This window comes from Elephas maximus, chromosome 13 (assembly GCF_024166365.1).
Source record: "Elephas maximus indicus isolate mEleMax1 chromosome 13, mEleMax1 primary haplotype, whole genome shotgun sequence".
NCBI lineage: Eukaryota > Metazoa > Chordata > Mammalia > Proboscidea > Elephantidae > Elephas > Elephas maximus.
The window spans coordinates 63,325,472-63,344,874 of NC_064831.1; the positions used below are offsets into that span (position 1 = coordinate 63,325,472).

Below are 19,403 nucleotides of genomic sequence, written 5' to 3' on the forward strand. Positions count from 1 at the left end.
GACCAGGAGAAGCTAAAGACCAGTAGGGTCACGTCAAAGATGGGATAATTTGAGCATAAAAAGAATAGTAAGTGGGTTGAAGTAAATGAAACGCACTTTAATCCATGAGTTCATAGTAATACTTAAAAAAAAATAAAAACCACATACACATATACTCAGTTGACCCCCTTTGGGAGAGACAACCAGCTCATTACTTTGAAGACTAAGTAAAGGAAAAGGATCAAGGACTTTCCCTGCCCTTTTTGTAGAGAACTATATACTCTAGAATAACCAAATAATTGATGAAAGATGTATCTCTCTATAGAAGGAGTGATAGAATAAGAATATTATCATTTTGCAGAAAAAAAAAAAAAAAGAGTATTGCCATTTTCCAACTCCTAATAAGCAATGATTATCAAGGGCTGTTAACATTACAAAAAGAGAAACAGTTACACGATAGGAACCTCCTGATGGAAGGACATGGCACTGCCTAGTCTTCAAAAAAAAAAAAAAAAAAAAGAAGAAAAACCTGACTCAAATCAAACCTCCTCTGTATTTAACTGCCAGTTTATAGGAAGAACATGTTAAACACCACCAATTTATGGGAAGAATATGTTAAACATCAGCAAAAGACAGACTGCACGAAACTTTACAGGATAAATGGCTTGGTTCTTCAATAAATAAACAGCAAAATAAGAGTTGATGGAGGAACTCATAGATTAAAAAAAAACTTAAGAAACAAATTAATACCAGTGTATGTATCTTGTTTGCCTGATTCAAATAAAATAACTAAATTTTGAAAACATAGACCAGTTAATAAAATATGAATACCCCGTTGCTGTTGAGTCGATTCCTACTCATACCGACCCTATAGGACAGAGTAGAACTGCCCCACAGGGTTTCCAAGGCAGTAAGTCTTTATAGAAGCAAACTGCCATATCTTTCTCCCATAAAGGGGCTGGGAGGTTTGAACTAGAGACCCTTCAGTTGGCAGCCAACTGCTGTAACCACTATACCACCAGGGCTCCTGAATACTGACTGCATAATTGATGATTTTAAGGAATTCTTGTTGATTTGGGTGGGTGAGTGGGTATCCTGATGATGGTATTGTGGTTATGTTTGGGAATAAGATTTGTTGTCTTGTAGAGATACATACTTAGGTATTTATGTAAGAAATAACATGATAGCTAGAATTTGCTTCAAAATGACTGGGGACAAGCCAGGGTGGGTTGGAGTGTAGATGAAACATTATTGGCCATAAGTTGAAAGTTGTTGAAGCTGGTGACAGGTATTTGGGGCTTTATTATTCTATTCTCCTTATGTCTATAAAATAAGAACTTTAAAAAGATAGAGAAAGAGAATGTAAGGTTTGGAGCCAGAGTGCCTAGGTTTAAAATCTAGATCTCACTGACTAAGGCTTTATGACTCTGTGAAATTTACTTAGCCTTTCCTTGTCCTAATGTCCTCATTTGTAAATGGAAATAATAATAGTACCTAAATAATAGGGTTGTTGTGAGAACTAAATAAGTGGAAAAAACCCATTGCTGTGGAGTCGCTTCCAACTCATAGCGACCTTATAGGACAGAGTAGAACTGCCCCATAGGGTTTTCAAGGAGTGGCTGGTGGATTTGAACTGCTGACCTTTTGGTTAGCAGACATGCTTTTGTCCACGGCGCCTCCAGGGCTTCAATAAGTGAAAAGCACTCAAAAATGTTAGTTATTAATTACCATACATTGAAGATATAAACTGTATAAAATCAGAGTTGGTTATCTTAGTATACTTAGGAATAGTCTAGTTGAGTTCCCTTATTTAGTACAGGAGCAGACTGAAACCTATGGATTTGAAACTTGTGTTCAGTAAAATACCCAGTGGTAGGACCAGAACGTAAGTGTAGGTCTTGACTCCCAGTTGTTACAACTATCTTGCAGTAAATCATTATTGAAGAGTATTGAAGTAAACTCACATATCTGGTTCTCGAATAAAAAATTGCAGGATTGCAAATATTTTCATTTTACCTACATCTAAAATGTAATTTGAACGAAAACTCCAAGTTGTTCTTGTTTGTTTGCTTTGAAAAGGAACAGGGACACTTTAAAAATAAGTCTAAATTTTATCTGGGAGAAAAAAACCTAAACAAACATGTTAGGAAAATTAGAAGGAAATAAAGGAGTAAAAGGAGAATCCTGCTGTACCTAATAATAAAAATATTGTATAGTTACAATAATGAAGCGTGTGATTCTGGTCCAGGAACAGACAGATCAGTGAGACCCAGAAATAGACCCAAGAGTACATAAAATTTTAATATTACAACTGACATTTCAAATCAGTTATTCTTTTGGGACAGCTGGGCTTGCCATTTAGAAAAATATAAAGGTAGATATTTATATCAGTGAATTCCAGATTGTTTCATAGAAATACAATAAGAAAATGCAAATGAATATTTTTATAGTATGGAAGCAGAGAAAACCTTCAAGTAAGAATAATAAAATGCAGACGCCGAAAAGGAGGGGACTGATAAATATTACCACATAAAAATGTAAAACTTTGGTACAACGGGAGAGGTGCCTTAAGTTAAAAGACAAAAGAAAAAACAAAGAAGAAATATTGGCAGTGTCTATGACCTGGAGTTAATAGCTTACTTTATTAGTCAAAGTCCAGTCTGGAGCCAGAAACCACACCAGTAATTTAAACAGGGAAAATTTAATATAAAGAAGTATTAACTAGTCGGACTCTTCTACGCTGTCCTGTAGGGTCGCTATGAGTTGGAATCGACTTGATGGCACTGGGTTTTCTGGGTTTAACTAGTCAGAGGTGTTTAACTACTAAAACAGTTAAAATAGGACTCTGAAGAACAGAAATAGAAAATATAGGAATCAGTTACTACCTCTAGGGCTGAGGGCGAGAAGTGAAGGAAGCAGCAAACTTGGAAGAGGGCTTGACCAGTCAAGGCTGAGATTCAGACCTTGTTGGAGAAAATATAGCTGCTGTCAAAAGGCTGCAACCATGCCCCAAAACTGATCCACAGGAAATCACCCACTAGAATGCTACAGGCTTGAGCTAGTGTGCAGAAAGCCACGTGCTGGGGTGCCATGGGCCTGAATGGATGATGCACAGGAAGTTTTCCACTGGGCTGCCATGAGTCACAGCTGGTGTGCTGAAGCTGTCCATTGGGATGCTGTGGGTTGGAGCCAGTATGCAGAAAACCACCTGTTGGAGTGCTGCAGAAACTTAACCAGAGACTGAGTGGAGAAACTTGGAGGAGGTTGAAGATCTCTAGGTCCACCCCACCCCCACATACACTCTAGCAGCCATACCATAGGGGCAAGAAGAAGAGCACACCCAACCTGAAAGATGAGCTGCGCTTTGTAGTGTCTCTCTAGTATCCTTTACTGACAAATCTCACGTTCTACCAGCTGGCAACGGTTCACATTCATTATTGCAAAAAAGGGTGGATTTGGAACTGAGAGGCCAGAAATTGATAACTGGCAGACTTACTATGTGAGGAATTCTTAGCAGTGGATAGAAAGTTGTGAATACTCGTGTTGAAAAAAATGGACACAGTACATGCATAGAAAATTCAGAAATACAAATGGCTAATCAGTGTTTAAAAGGATAGTCAAATTCACTATTAGTAATTTCTCTGATTGCATCTTGTTGCACAAATTTATGTTTTCTGTATTCTCCATCACTGTGAGTATGTTGTTTCTTAAGATTATACATTCTTTCCCTCCTTGTCTCCTACTGTTTGCCTAGAGCTCTGTGCTCTTAGTCTTCATTTACCCAAGTTACGAAGCTAGTCTGGACTTCTTCGCAGGGCCTGCCCTAGCCAGTGCAATAAGGCAAGAAAATGAAAAAAGGAAAGTCGATTGGAAACGAAGATGTAATACTGACTCTACTCACAGACGTAGTTGTCTGTGTATGTAATCCCAGAGAGTCTACACAAAATCTGCTAGAACTAGCAAATGAGTTTAACATGATCACAAGCTATAAGATCAGTATACATAAATCAATTTCATATCTGTATACTAGCAATGAGCAATTGGAAATTTACAAAAAATTTTTAAGTACTTGAAATACTTAGAGCTAAACCTAGCAAAATATGAGTAAGATTTTTGTATCCTAAAAATATGAAACATTGATGAGAGAAAAAAAGTTTAAATAAATAGAAAGGAAGACTCAATATTGTTAAGATGCCAGGTTGCCCCAAATTCAACACAATTCCAATTAAAGTCCCAGCATACATTTTAGCTCAACAATAGGGTTATTGCTACTGCCATTGTTGTTATTTAACAGAAATAGCCTATGATAGAGCTTGCTGCTTCCTTGTTACTTGAAAATTTCAGGCAGGGGTCAGGAACACTGCTTGTCAAGGGTGTTGTATAGGAAATTATACCATTAGGTAGGAAGTTCAACTAGGTGGTCTTCGTTGACCCTTTTAATTCAGAATCGTATGAATCCGTTATTTATGTCAGTGATTTACAACTCTGGGGCTAGAGGTAAGGGAAATACTGAAATATTCGGAGAGGCTTTTTCAAATACTTAGACGCTTTTTCCAAAGATGTCACTTACTCTTCCACCCTTGAAAACTATTTCATGTAACGAGGGACGTTACTAATGGGAGTGTGTTGCAGGAGTGAACTATTTTCGGCCTCTATGACATTTATATTGCATACATTTTTTCTCACTCATCAAGCTGACTGAAAAGGAAGATTATCCATCTTCTCAACTCTTTGAATTTTAATTATGGCTTTTCCAAAATGGTATAAATCTTAAAGTGTTCTTTAATATTCATTTTTAGACAGCTCGGCATATTCATATTTTCAATTTCTTCAACATAGTTGGCTTAGTAATTATTTCTATACAAGGTGCTAGGGAAACTCAGAAATTATCTTTGTAATTATTCTTTCAGTTAATTACACCAGAAAACTGATTTTTTAAGATATTTTGTACCTAAATTCTAGTTTTTATAGTATATGCCAAATATGTGAACGTATCAAATAATAAGTCAAAATCTGTGAACTTTATGATTTAAAAAATTGGTGGAAGTAACATATAACTACCTATTTTTATTCTGATAAATATCTTAATTTCTTTTTATTTTAAAGCCCAACCTGAATTCCTGAAGCAACCTGCTAATATATATGCCCATGAATCTATGGATATTGTATTTGAATGTGAAGTGACTGGGAAACCAACTCCCACTGTGAAGTGGGTCAAGAATGGTGATATGGTTATTCCAAGTGATTACTTTAAGACTGTAGTAAGTATTTTTCAAAGGACATTTTATCTCTGAAACTTTTAAATGTCTTTAAGTATAATCATTAAGAGATCAATGATCTTGCATATGCCAGTTTATGTTCTGCAAATGAAGGTAGAAAAATTCATGTAGAATGTAACCTCTTCATTAACTGATTTGAAAGCTGAGCCCAGAAATATGTCAGTAGCTTATGTAAGACCACATAGCAGATCCGTGGCTGAACTCAGCTAAAGCCCAGATCTCCTGACCAACAGTCTAGTACTCTTACTCAGACACATTGGTACTCTTACTCAAATACCAAAAACCAAAATCAAACCCACTGCCATCTAGTCGATTCTGACTCATAATGACCCTGTAGGACAGAGTAGAACTGCCCCGTAGAGTTTCCAAGGAGCGCCTGGCGGATTTGAACTGCCGACCTTTTGGTTAGCAGCCGACCTTTTGGTTAGCAGCCGTGGCATCTAACCACTACACCACAGCAGCCACCATTTTCTGAATAATGATTTTGTGTGTTTATATATGTGACCAATTGTGATTTTTAGGTTTCTGTTCAAGGTGCAGAAAGCTGTCCCTTGAAGCATGTTCTGCTGGTCCTTTGGAAAAATATATCAGGCTAGTAATGCAACTGAGATAATAAACACTTAGAAAAATGATAAATGTTATACGACACTTAACTAAAAATCGTATGTTGTTGTTAGGTGTTGTCGAGTCAGTTCTGACTCATAGCGACTGTTTGTACAACAGGGCGAAACACTCCCTGGTCCTGCACCATCTTCACAATCGTTACTATGCTTGAGCCCCCACTGTGTCAGTCCATCTTGCTGAGGGTCTTTCTCTCTTTCACTGGCCCTCTGCTTTACCAAGTGTGATGGATGTCCTTCTCCAGGGACTGATCCCTCCTGGTAAAAAAAAAAAAAAAAACATATACTGGTGCATAAAACCAAAAAACCAAACCCACTGCTTTCGAGTTGATTCCAACTCATAGTGACCCTATAGGGCAGAGTAGGACTGCCCCATAGGGTTTTCAAGGAGCAGCTGGTGGATTCGAATTGCTGACCTTTTGGTTGGCAGCTGAGCCATCAGGGCTCCTACTGATGCCTAACCCACTAAAAACCCTTCTAAATAAATATTACCCAGTGTTGGACAATTGGTGTAACAATATAGATTATAAAGATTCTTTTAAAAAGTAAATAATGTTAAATATATTTAAGTGTACTCAGCCATAATTGCTTTCTGCTTTTTATATAGTAAATGCTTAGCTACTATCACCATCATCGTCATCATCTAATATCCTAGTAATAGAATTACCCAGCTTTTAGTAGGAAGGATTAATGACATACCTTAAAATGCATGCATGACATTCATAGCACTGATCAGAAGCAATTATGGCTGTTAAAGACGTAATGTCTCATTACAAGTTTGCCGTATAAGTAATTCATTCTTTAGTAGAAATCTGTTTCCTATTTTTGAAATGCATAATCTCGTAAATGACTAAAAGTAGTTCTAAAGTATTTAGCATTAACTGAATAACAACCTGTTCTGGTTAAATCAACAATTTTACTATTAGTATGCTATTTTTTTTTCTTTTATTAAAGCTATTTAGTATTGTATAATATTGAAGCAAGGATGGTGACACTGCGTCTTAGATACTTTTGGACTTGTTGTCAGGAGGGATCAGTCCCTGCAGAAGGACATCGTGCTTGGCAGAGTACAGGGTCAGCGGAAAAGAGGAAGACCCTCAATGAGGTGGATTGACACAGTGGCTGCAACAGTGGGCTCGAGCATAACAACGATTGTAAGGATGGCGCAGGACTGGGCAGTGTTCCATTCTGTTGTGCACAGGGTCGCTATGAGTCGGAACTGACTCAACGGCATCTAACAGGAACAACAACAGTATTGTATCAATAACAGTTTAAGAATTTTGAACTAATATTCATCAATCAAATCATAATATTTATGTTTTTCTTGCTCAGAAGGAACATAACCTTCAAGTTTTGGGTCTGGTGAAATCAGATGAAGGATTCTATCAGTGCATTGCTGAGAATGATGTTGGAAATACGCAAGCTGGAGCCCAGCTGATAATCCTGGAGCATGGTAAGGGGGCTGAAACAGGAAGATGAAGGAGGGCTGGCTGTGTTTGAGAAGCTAGTCATCTGTCAGTCAGGAAGCCTCAGAATCAGTAACCTTTTTGTAGAGGCCAATGTATAGCATAACTAAGAGAAAAAGAAATAGTAATGTAAGTCAGCTCTATAGCTTAAAATTACCAAGAATCATAATTTTGGATTACATTGAAAAGGCATTGATACTAAGAAAAATGGACAATTGTAGTCTTACACAAATGAATGTCTTTCAGATTTTAATCATTATAATCTCACAAATACATTTCTGCCCTCTTAAGAATAACTTCTAAAAGTAATGTTTTTTCTTCAGTTTTTCTAAAATAAAATTAAACTGCCTTTTCTGATTATTAGCAAAAAAAAAAAAAAAATGCTTATTATGAAAAATTCAGACAACATTGAAAGCAATTAAAGGAAAAAAAAAAATCAACCTTGAATCAATCAGGGTCCAATCAGGAGAAACCCCGTAGTAATTTGAACAGGGAAAGCTTTAATATAAAGAATTATTAACTATAACAAGGGATTGGAGTAACAAGGGGTTGGTAGTAAGTAAAGAGAACTCTAAGAAATACAGATAGTCCCTGATTTACAATGGGATTCCGTTCTGACAACTACTCCATTTTAAGTCTGTTCTGACATAAATTGCATACTTTTTTTTTTTTTTTTCAGTTTTCATTATTATTGCCTTTTATTATCAGTATCTTTATAAATCTGATCCTTGTCTTCGAGGACTGGAAACATTACATCTGAGAATGATAACATTAGGAAATTATGCACTGCAACATTGTATGTAGTACATGTTACTATTGATAAGATGTACAAAAAAAGAAAACAGTCGTAAGTGTGGTTTGTCATAACTCAAATACGCCATAAGTTGGGGACTACCTGTACAGGAATGACAGATAGAAGGAGCAGCCACTACCCCTAAGTCAGAGATACAGTGCCCAAGGAAGAACCCTCCTCCTCCACCCTGAGAGCTGAGATCCAGACCTTGCTGGAGAAGGCTCAGCCATGGCTTACTGGATGGTAGAGAAGTTGCTGTAGCGCTGTACTGGTGAAACATGTTCAGAATCAGCTCTCTAAAGTGCTAGGGAAAGCCGCCAACCAGGGAGGACTGAGCGATGAGGGAAGCTGCTGGAACCTGGAATCTGCTGAGAGAACAGTGGTACCAGCAAGCAAGACCCCTTTCCTCCTATGACGTAGCTCCAGTGCCCTCTACTGATAAAAGCTTCACAGCTTGTGCCAGCTGGCAAAGCAAAAATATTTGAAGGGCACAGCTTAACTTTTACAAAACAGACAGTGAAGTTTGAATTTTGAGCTGAGAGGCAATAAATTGATAACTGGCATACACCCCAAATCCTACCACCTAGGTGTACTGCATATGAACATATACAGGTAGCTAGATAGCAGTTCTGCTCTGTCCTATAGGGTCGCTATGAGTCGGAACAGACTTGATGGCAACAGGTTTGTTTTTTTCTTCATATGTTAGTCTGTGATCATACCCTTCCCTGTTTATTGGAAATGATTTAGAAGCGTATCAACTGTTGCATCTTGGCAGAATGCCTGAGTATGATTACCAAAAAAGGCACAAACCAAGTCAGTGAGATAGATAGGCTTATTTCTTCTTACTAGTGGCAGTGATTTTCCTTAGTAAACTTTGTAGCTATCTTGGGGTATATTTACATGGAACTGAGCAAAGGCACTTCAGTTTATTTGTGTTGGTATTACCATTTTAAATCTAAATCTAAAAGTATAAATGGTTGGCTATACTTGGAGGTCCCTAAACTAATCCTCAGTATCTTTTGAAAATGCTTTGATAGTATAATAATCATGGTTACAGTGTGTGTACTTCTTTCTTTTTTGAGACAGTTTTCATGGGCTGGTGAGTTTTTTTAATGGCCTTGTCAGGGATGCATTAAGGATGGGTGGATTGCTTTCTGTTCTATCTTCGTAAGATAAATATTTATGTGGAAAAGCTAAAAGGGGAAATATAACAATCTATAAGAACTGGCCTGTGCCTTCCACGAGTTTACACTATAATCAGGAAGGTAAGAAATGTATACAGCTTTAATACTAGTCCATAATAGGTGCTATTTGTATAGTACAAATGAAGCAGCATAAAATTCCAAAGAGAACTGTACCTTTGTGAACAGAGGTTTTTTTTTTTTAATTTTTATTGAGCTTCAAGTGAACGTTTACAAATCAAGTCAGTCTGTCACATATAAGTTTATATACACCTTACTCCCACTTGCTCTCCCCCTAATGAGTCAGCCCCTCCCGTCTCTCCTTTCGTGACAATTTTGCCAGCTTCCAACTCTCTCTATCCTCCCATCCACCCTCCAGACAGGAGATGCCAACACAGTCTCAAGTGTCCACCTGATACAAGTAGCTGACTCTTCATCAGCATCTCTCTCCTACCCACTGTCCAGTCCATTCCATGCCTGATGAGTTGTCTTCAGGAATGGTTCCTGTCCTGGGCCAACAGAAGGTTTGGGGACCATGACCGCCAGGATTCCTCTAGTCTCAGTCAGACCATTAAGTCTGGTCTTTTTATGAGAATTTGGGGTCTGCATCCCACTGATCTCCTGCTCCCTCAGGGGTTCTCTGTTGTGCTCCTGTCAGGGCAGTCATCGGTTGTGGCCGGGCACCAACTAGTTCTTCTGGTCTCAGGATGATCTAAGTCTTTGGTTCATGTGGCCCTTTCTGTCTTTTGGGCTCATAGTTATCGTGTGACCTTGATGTTCTTCATTTTCCTTTGATCCAAGTGGGTTGAGACCAATTGATGCATCTTAGATGGCCGCTTGTTAGCATTTAAGACCCCAGACGCCACATTTCAAAGTGGGATGCAGAATGTTTTCATAATAGTATTATTTTGCCACTTGACTTAGAAGTCCCCTTAAGCCATAGTCCCCAAACCCCCGCCCTTGCTCCGCTGACCTTTGAAGCATTCAGTTTATCCTGGAAACTTCTTTGCTTTTGGTCCAATCCAGTTGAGCTGACCTTCCATGTACAGAGTATTGTCCTTCCCTTCACCTAAAGTAGTTCTTATCTACTAACTAATCAGTAAAAAACCCCTCTCCCACCCTCCCTCCCTCCCCCCCTTGTAACCACAAAAGTATGTGTTCTTTTCAGTTTATACTATTTCAGAGAAGATTTTTCATGGAAAATCTTTCTTTTGCAGTAGGCCTTGAGTGGTAAGATTTCCTGGTGTTAGAAAGAGGACATGGACTAGTCAGGAAATACAGTCAGAACAGTTAGAGTGCCTGTTCCTATGGGAAGGTGGTCTGTAAAGGCGGAGTAGGACCAGACTGAGACTGGTCTTCATTATAAGCAGTCAAAGCAGTGCTGTAGTAGGGCAGTCTGATGGTTTAGGTTTTAATTAGAGGAAGGAGAGGAGACTGGTTGAAGCAGTGTTGGTATAACAGACCATTGTGTACTAGAGAAATGAAAAGCAAGGGTCCTATGAAAGAGATGTCAGTGATTGATCTGCTTCAGGTTTTATTAATTGAATGGATATTAGACGTGATGAAGAAGTCAGAGATACTTTCAGGGTTTCATCTGGATGACTGAAAGAATGGCAATGCCTTTACAAAAATAGAAAAGGAAGGTGAAGTGAAGTAGAAGGGGAAATCTACTTCTGCTCAGGATGTAAAGAGCTTGCAGAGAATGTCCCACCCTCAGAACAAGAAGAAGCTCGATAATCTACTAAATTATAATTTGTCCTCAGCAGAGACCTGAGTTGGCAAAGCAACCAAGTAACCTAAATGCCCCCACTTGCCAAGGAGATGGGTATGGTCATATGAATTTTTTTACCTTTGGCAGAGCATGAAAAAAAGAGATGGTTGCTATAAAAGTGGATAAAAAGAAATCAGTTAAAGTTTTAGCTGATTGTTAGGCCAAGAAGGGGCTAGCATCTTAGTTTGGAATATCTGGGGACCCCATATACAAGGAGAGTTCACACTTGTTTCAGAGATAAAGGGTTTTCTCTTCTCTCTGTCCTCCAGAACACAAAGAGCCGTTGCTACTGGAGGAAGGAGAAAAGAGAAAACCCTTTATCTCTGAAATATGTGCAGAAACCATTTTGGGCCCCAGGATCCTACACCAATACCAAGAAGAGGTCTTTTACAATTGGGGAGGAGTAGAAAATTCCCACACAAGACCAACCACAAATAAAAGGTAGACTTTGGCTGCCATAGAAAGGAGAAGCACAGGGCCTAACTAAGACTTAAGGCTGGACCAGGACAAAGATTCTCACCTGTCCCGACCATGAGCCTAACACTGAGTAATAAACAAAAGCTCTCTACTGCTGGAGGAAGGGTAAGACCATAGAGACCAAAAACCTGTTACTGTCGAGTCACTTCCTACCCATAATAACCCTATAGGACAGAGTAGAACTGCTCCATAGAGTTTCCAAGGAGTGCCTGCTGGATTTGAACTGCCAACCTTTTGGTTAGCAGCCATAGCACTTAACCACTATGCCACCAGGGTTTCCAGATCATGGAGAGGGATCCCTTTTTGGTGTAGGTATGCAGGAGTGGTTAAAAGAAGAAACAGGAAAGTTGAGAAAAAACCCTTTGGCTTCTCATTCTTAATATTAAGTACAAGACCGTAAAAATGTACTAGTAGAGGGATTTGAAACCTGTGGTGTGCTGAAAGTAACTATAACAACAGTAAAATTCGAACCAAGCTCAGCTCCTGACTGGATTGACTAAACCCCTCCACACTAATGGATTGGCAGAAGAATAGGTGTGCCTGTTTTTAGGTGTAAATAATAATTGTTTCAGTCTCTCCTGTTCACCATGGTCAGCATTCTATCAAAAATTATTAGCACGTACATCTAGCTCAATTGGTATAACATAGCTTATAAAGAAAATGTTCTACATCCAACTTTGGTGAGCAGCATCTAGGGTCTTACAAGTTTGTGGGTGGCCATCTAAGATACTCCACTGACCCCACCCTGTCTGGAGCAAGGGAGAATGAAGGAAACCAAAGACACAAGGGAAAGATTAGACCAAAGGACTAAGAACCACAACTACCACAGCCTCCGCCAGACTGAGTCCAGCACAACTTGATGGTACGTGGCTACCACCACCGACTGCTCTGACAGGGATCGCAATAGAGGATCCCAGAGAGAGCTGGAGAAAAATGTAGAGCAAAATTCAGACTCACAAAGACCAGACTTACTGTTCTGACAGAGACTGGAGAAACCCCAAGAGTATGGTCCCCGGACACCCTTTTAACTCAGTACCGAAGTCACTCTTGAGGTTCACCCTTCAGCCAAAGATTAGACAGACCTATAAAACAAAACTAGACTAAATGGGCACACCAGGTCAGGGGCAAGGGCAAGTAGGTGGGAGGGGACAGGAAAGCTGGTAACGCGGAACTCAAGGCTGAGAACGGGAGAGTGTTGACATGTCATGGGGCTGGCAACCAATGTCACAAAACTATGTATTAATTGTTTAATGAGAAACTAATTTGCTCTGTAAACCTTCTTCTAAAGTACAATTAAAAAAAAAAAAAATTAGGCACCCAAAAAAGAGACAAGGAAAAAAAATCCTGACCCATTGTCAAGAGATAAAGCAATCAACAGAACCAGACTCAGAGGTGACCGAGATGTTGAAAGTATAAGACAGAGACATTAATTATGATTAGTAGGTTAAGAGATCTAATGGGAAAGATGAAGGACTTGCATGAACAGATGAGGAGTTTTGGCAGAGAAATGGAAACTAATGGAAAGAGATCTAAGATTCTTCTATTTGTCTTGAGGGTGAAAGGGTTCCTCAACCAGAGGCAGGAAACTATAAAAATGTAAAACATGTAATGAATTTCTGCAGAGGTGAAGAATTCCTTCAGGCTCATCAGTAGACCCAATATAGCTGAGGAAAGAATTAACGAACTTGAAAATAAATCAATGTAAATTATTTAATTAAACTGAAATGAAGGGGGAAAAAAAAAAAGTAGGGAAAAACAAACAGCATTAAAATAAGACAAATCAGACTGCCTAACATAAGTAAGTTGGTATTTCCACAGGAGAAGAGAGCAAGAACAAGACAAAACTAACATTTGTCAGATAATAGCTAAGAATTTTCTTTTTTTAATGAACGAGCTCAAACCACAAGTCTCAGAAGTTGAGACAACACTAAGTAGGCTAAGTGCCTAAATAATAATAATAGTTGTAGAAAGAAATGAAAACACATCTGTACACATCACAGTCAAACTACTGAAAACCAGATAATGAGAAAATCTTGCAGGCAACCAGAAAATAAAAAGCGTATCATACACAAAAGAACAAGGATGAGAAATAAATCAGACTGCTTGTCAGAATGACTAAAGCCAGAAGACAAGGGAACATTTTTAGGTTCTAAAAGGAGGGAAAATTAAATAACCCTAATTACATACCCAGCAAAAATGAAAGCAAGTTGAAGACCTTTTCACAACAAAAGCTGAGAAAATTCGTTGCCATTAGACCTGTGCTGCAAGAAATGTTAAGGAAGATTCTTCAGGCAGGAGTGTAATACTCGACAGAAGCTTGGCTCTTTACAAAGAAACAAAGCAAACCAGAGTGGTTTTAAAAAAATTTAAAAGATAAATATAATTTTTTAAAAATCACTTTAAGCGATAACTGCCAAAAGCAGGGGCCAGCAAACTTTTCCTGTAAAGGGCCAGATAGTAAATATGTTAGGTGTTGTGGGCAAGTGGTCTCTGTCACAACTACTCAACTTTGCTCTTGTAGCATTAAAGCAGCTGGATAGATGAACAACTATGACTGTGCTCCAGGAAAACTTTACTTACAAAAACAGGTGGGAGATCCTAGCTCGCTGACCTCTGGTCTAAACCAACATTAGTTTATAACATAAAATGTACAACAAAAGCAGCACAAAGTTGTTGTCGTTGGGTGCCATCAAGTCAGTACCGACTCACAGTGACCCTATAGTACAGTGTAGAACTGCCCCATGGGGCCATAATCTTTTTAAGGAAGCAGACTGCCACATCTTTCTTCTGTGGAGCAGCTGGTGGATTCTAACTACTGACCCTTTGTTTAGCAGCCAAGGACTTAATCACTGCGCCACCAGGGCTACTTAGCATGAACTATAGAAGGGCAGAATTGAAAGTAAACTGTTGTAAGGTTCTTAATACTATGCATCAAGTCATATAATATTATTTGAAGTATACTGTGATAAGTTAAAGATGCATCTTATAAAATACCCCCAGGGAAACCACTAAAAAATTAGAAAAAAAGGTAATAAGCAAATAGTGAAATACAATGGAATCATAAAAACTAGTCAGTCCAAAAGAAGGCAAGAACACAGACAAATAGATGTGAAAAAATAAATAATAAAAGTATACCATTTGCAATATAGGAAAGATAAAGGTAGGTTATTTTTAAAAACGTACATGTTCCACTTCACTTACAACCAAAGATACAAAATTAAATTAGTGAGATGTTATTTTTGCCTAACAATAAAGAATTTATAAATGAACATTACATCATAATGGCTGTCTAGGATATGATTAACTTTGCACCTTTCTTTCACTCTTAGTGAAAATGTAAATTGTTATATCACTTACTAAAACCATTTTGACAATTATATCTTAAAAATTATAGACTCAACCCATTAATTGTTTTTGTAGGAATTTTTCCAAAGGAAGGAATCAGATTTGAACAAGGTTTATATATAAAACTGTTAATTTCAGCAATGTAATTTAAAGAGGAAAAGATAGGGATAAAAAGAAAGAAAAGGATATGACTTAAATGTCCCCAAAATGCAGGAAGCTGTTTAAATAATTATAGTACATTCTTATGATGGAAAAATTGTTAGTCATTAAAAATCATGCTTTTGAAGACTCTTTAATGGTATCAGGAAACTCAGGTTATAATGTCAAGTAGAAAAGTAAGATACAAAATTACATATATCAAACAGTCCAGCTTAAGTTAAAATAGTTATATACACCAGTTTAGACATTCCCATAACAAAATGTTAACAGTGGTTATCTTTGAGTAATAACGTCACTGATGATATTTTCTAAAGTAACCATATATTACTTTTATAATAAGTAAAGGTGTTTTTTTTAAGTTAAGACTAGCCTCATCTTTTACTATCTAGTCATATACTCTAAAAAAAAAAAATGCTTATATTTGCAGAGGTAACTTTTTTGGTGAAAATGTTTACTACTCAGTATGCACTATGCCAAGTGCCATTTCCAGTGGCAGTTAAAAAATTTTTTTTGCCGTAAAGTTGACTCGGACTCATGACGACCCCATGTGTGTCAGAGTAGAACTGTACTCCATAGGGTTTTCAGTGGCTCATTTTTTGAAAGTAGATCAACAGGCTTTCTTCCGAGGTGCCTCTGTTCATTGCTATTGAGTTGATTTCAACTCATAGCGACCCTGTTGGACAGAGTAGAACTGCCCCATAGGGTTTCCAAGGAGCAGCTGGTGGATTCAAACTGCCGACCTTTTGATTAGCAGCCAAATGCCTAACCACTGCGCTGTCAGGTGCCTCTAGGTGGATTCAGAGTGCCAACATTCTGGTTAGCAGCCGAGTGCCTTAACTGTTTGCACCATCCGGGGACACCAGTGGCAATAACAGCTGTGTAATTATAAGGTGGTATTTTGTTATTATTTAATATTTGTTTTCTATCTGCCTGAATATATCAGAAGTGTTTTTTTCTCTAACATTTTCCACATATTATGATGATGTATTTAATAAAAAAAAAAAAATTTTTTTTTTTTTTAGATGTAGGATATATAATCAATGCAGAAATGGTACCATATAGAAACTTTGCATTTCCATTGGAATATGTATACTGAAGATTTATGGGATTTTAAGAATTAGCATGTTTTCTAATGGATTCCTGTGTGCCTGATTAAAAGCATAATTCACATAAGGGATTGTGGCAATTGTACGTTGCCTCCTTTCTGTTGTTTCAGCTGTCAGGGTAAAGTGTTTTTCCTTATGATCTTTCTAATTAATATGACAGCTAAAAAGTTACCTTTTTTGGTAACCCATTATTTTCACAATGTGATTTTTATTTTATTTTTTTATTTAAACAGTATGGAGTAGAAAATCCATATTTTTTAACTTATAATTACCTGTTATAATAATTATAAAAAGCATTGAAATATAAATTATTGCAGATATGTTAAGAGTAGTAAGAATTAAAGTAAAAATTTTTTTTGTCCTTTAAATTTTTATTAGTTTTTTCTTCCTGTCAGTTTGAATTTGAAAATAGATTCCAAGATTATTATGTAATAATGGAGTGTAAAAACAGAGAGGTATGCTTTTTCTCTGTGTGTCCTTTCGTATTAAGGCTGATAATTGGCAGTATTAGGGCAGTATGGGAAGAAGGGTCAGTGAAAAGGGAGGAACATGAACTTGTTTTTAGTAAAGGAAATTCATACTTTACCACCTTCTAGGATATTATGGCTGTGAGAGATAAGGCTACATACTGAGCAGCACTTTTTTTTATTTTTTGACAGAAACATTTGTCAAAAATTCCATATAGTATCTGAGGTTAATATTGAATAATAGAAGTTGTGGAATAAGTGACTAATGGCCTGGCGTGATTAAAGTTGGCTAGATAACAGGAAATCATTAGTCATTAGTGGAATATTTTAAATCTGAAATGTTAGGATGTGTGATCGTTGGTGTTGATTTTGATCAAAGGGTAAATTCTAATCAGTTATTTTGCTTTTTTTTATGGCATTAATTATAAATGTTGGGAAAGTTTTGCTTAAGACAGCTGTGGTGTGGTTTCACTTTTTAGTCATGAATTCCATGTCTGGGAACTTTTTACGACTGAGAGATGCATCTCACTAACGTTAAGGCCTGGGTTCTAGTTCTTGTTTGCCATTAACTTGCTGAGTGATTGAATCAGGTGCTGAAATTCTGTGATTTTTATTTTCTATTTAGTGGAAGAATTAAATGATCTCTTAGGTCCCTTATCACTCTGAATACTATTAAATGCAGTTGTTTTAGAAATATGCATTAGATATATGGTGCATCTCAAAATACCTTTTCTGTCTAGGTATTGAAATAAGTAGGTAATGTTTGTAGACAAATTGATGCATTTCCAATTAATAATAGTTTTTTATTACCTGCCACAGTATGTATAATGAAACAGATCATTTGCTGAGAATCTGAAGTATTGGCTTTGTGTCCCAACTGTACTATGGATGAGGTAGCTAATCTCTGTGAGCATCAGTTTCCTCGCCTTTAAGTGTAAACAGTAATTGCTGCACAGGACACCTCTGAGGGGCAAATAGAATAGTATATGTAAAGCATATTGTAAATTGTAAGGTCATAGCAATTTGAGGGCTTGTTTGGAGGTTCTAGAAGGGGAGCACAGCTGCTCATATACCCTTCACCAAAGGACGGTCCTCTCCTCTGTCGGGGAAGGTCGTCCTCTTCCACCCAGCGCGCATCTTCAGGAGGGACACGTGTGGAGTGGTGAGGGAGGAAGGGGACACCTGCTCAGCCAGCCAGATCAGCCAAATCAACCATGATGATCGTTGGGGTGACAGAGGTCGCAGCCAGACCACCCTCACGTCCAGGTCATAGTAATTTGCAAGAATGTATAAAGCCAAAGCATCCATGGGGATTCAGTAATATAGCATTCAGGTAAATTAAAATGAAGATTAAAAAATAAACTTCATGAAGCAAGGTTTGAAAATATTTTTAAGTAGACAACAAAAATCTTTTTAAGATGCAGTTAGATCATTTAAATTTGCAAAACAAGAAGGAAATTTTATATGACCAGATTGCAAGGCATCTGAAATGGCCTGGTTAAACTGAACTAGCTCTAAAATATTTTTTAATAAATATAACACATGTTCATTGTCAAAAATAAAAATGCATAATTGAGCAAAATAAAAGTAAATTTGCTTTCTAACCCGTCCCCTAATCTCACTTTCTACAGACGAGCCTGCTGACAAACATTTTCTGTGTATTCATTCATTCGCTAAATATTTATTGAGCAAAATGCTATAGGCCAGTCATTTTGCTAAGAGGTGGGAATGGAATAACAAAGGAGTGTATGTGATTCCATGGCCTTGTGGTGCTTCTATTCTGTTAGCAGAGACAGACAATAAATGAATAAACGAAGTCATTATAACTTTCATGTACACTTAAAGGAACTAAAAAGGATGTTCTTATAAAGAACCATATTAAACCGTAAAAAACCTGTTGATGTCGAGTCAATTCTGACTCATGGTGACCCAATAGGACAGAGTAGAACTGCGCCATAGGGTTTCTAAGGAGCTCTTGGTGGATTCGAACTGCTGACCTTTTGGTTAGCAGCTGTAGCTCTTAACCACTATACCACCAGGGTTTCCAAAGAACTATATTGGGAATGCAAAACCAAAAACAAACAAACAAACCACTTTTGCTGGTTGAATCAATTCTGACTGATAGCGAACCCCATAGGGAAGAGTAGAACTGCCCCCTAAGGTTACCAGGGGTGGGAGGGAGGGGGAAAGGCAGGGTTAATGGTGATGGCAGTACCACGTTGATTAAGGGTAGAGTTACACAGCTGATTATTATGATTGCCGTCGATGAGTTTTACAGTCGCAGAGAGTTGAATTGGCAAAAGTTGTGTGATTTATTTACAACAACAACAGAAAAAGAAGAAGAATAGCTGCTGAGGCTGCTTATATTCGACAACCAGAAACCTCATGGAATTTGGTTCTTGGTTTGGAGGTTTAGGGTCATGGTTTCATTGGACATCCCAGTTAATTGGCCGAATAACATGTTTAATGTCTCTCTTCTACCCCCTAGTTCATTTGTAGTGCCTGAGATCTTAAAAGCTTGCAAGCAGCCATCCTAGGGACAATTGGCATCTATTCACCTGGAGCAATAGAGGAAGGAGAGTAAGGAACAGAAGGAGGGTAGTAAATGTGTGGTAATTGCTTCCATAAGCGACAGGCTCCTTTGCCATGAGACCAGAAGAACTGGATGGTGCCTAGCTGCCATTACTGAACATTTTGATCAAAGATTCCACAGAAGAATCCTGATCAAAAGGAGGAAAATGCAAATCAGAATTTCAAAAT

General features: G+C 37.8%; 1 protein-coding gene across 8 annotated transcripts in view; it reads left to right on the forward strand.

Moving 5' to 3' along the window:
* The window catches only part of NEO1 (neogenin 1), a 219,602-nt gene that overhangs the window by 113,368 nt on the left and 86,831 nt on the right, over positions 1 to 19,403 (forward strand). For all 8 annotated transcript variants that reach the window (XM_049852788.1, XM_049852791.1, XM_049852794.1 and 5 more), the window contains 2 exons: positions 5,086 to 5,240; positions 7,211 to 7,331. In XM_049852788.1, the coding sequence (XP_049708745.1) occupies positions 5,086 to 5,240; positions 7,211 to 7,331 (276 nt within the window). The remainder of the gene's footprint in view (positions 1 to 5,085; positions 5,241 to 7,210; positions 7,332 to 19,403) is intronic.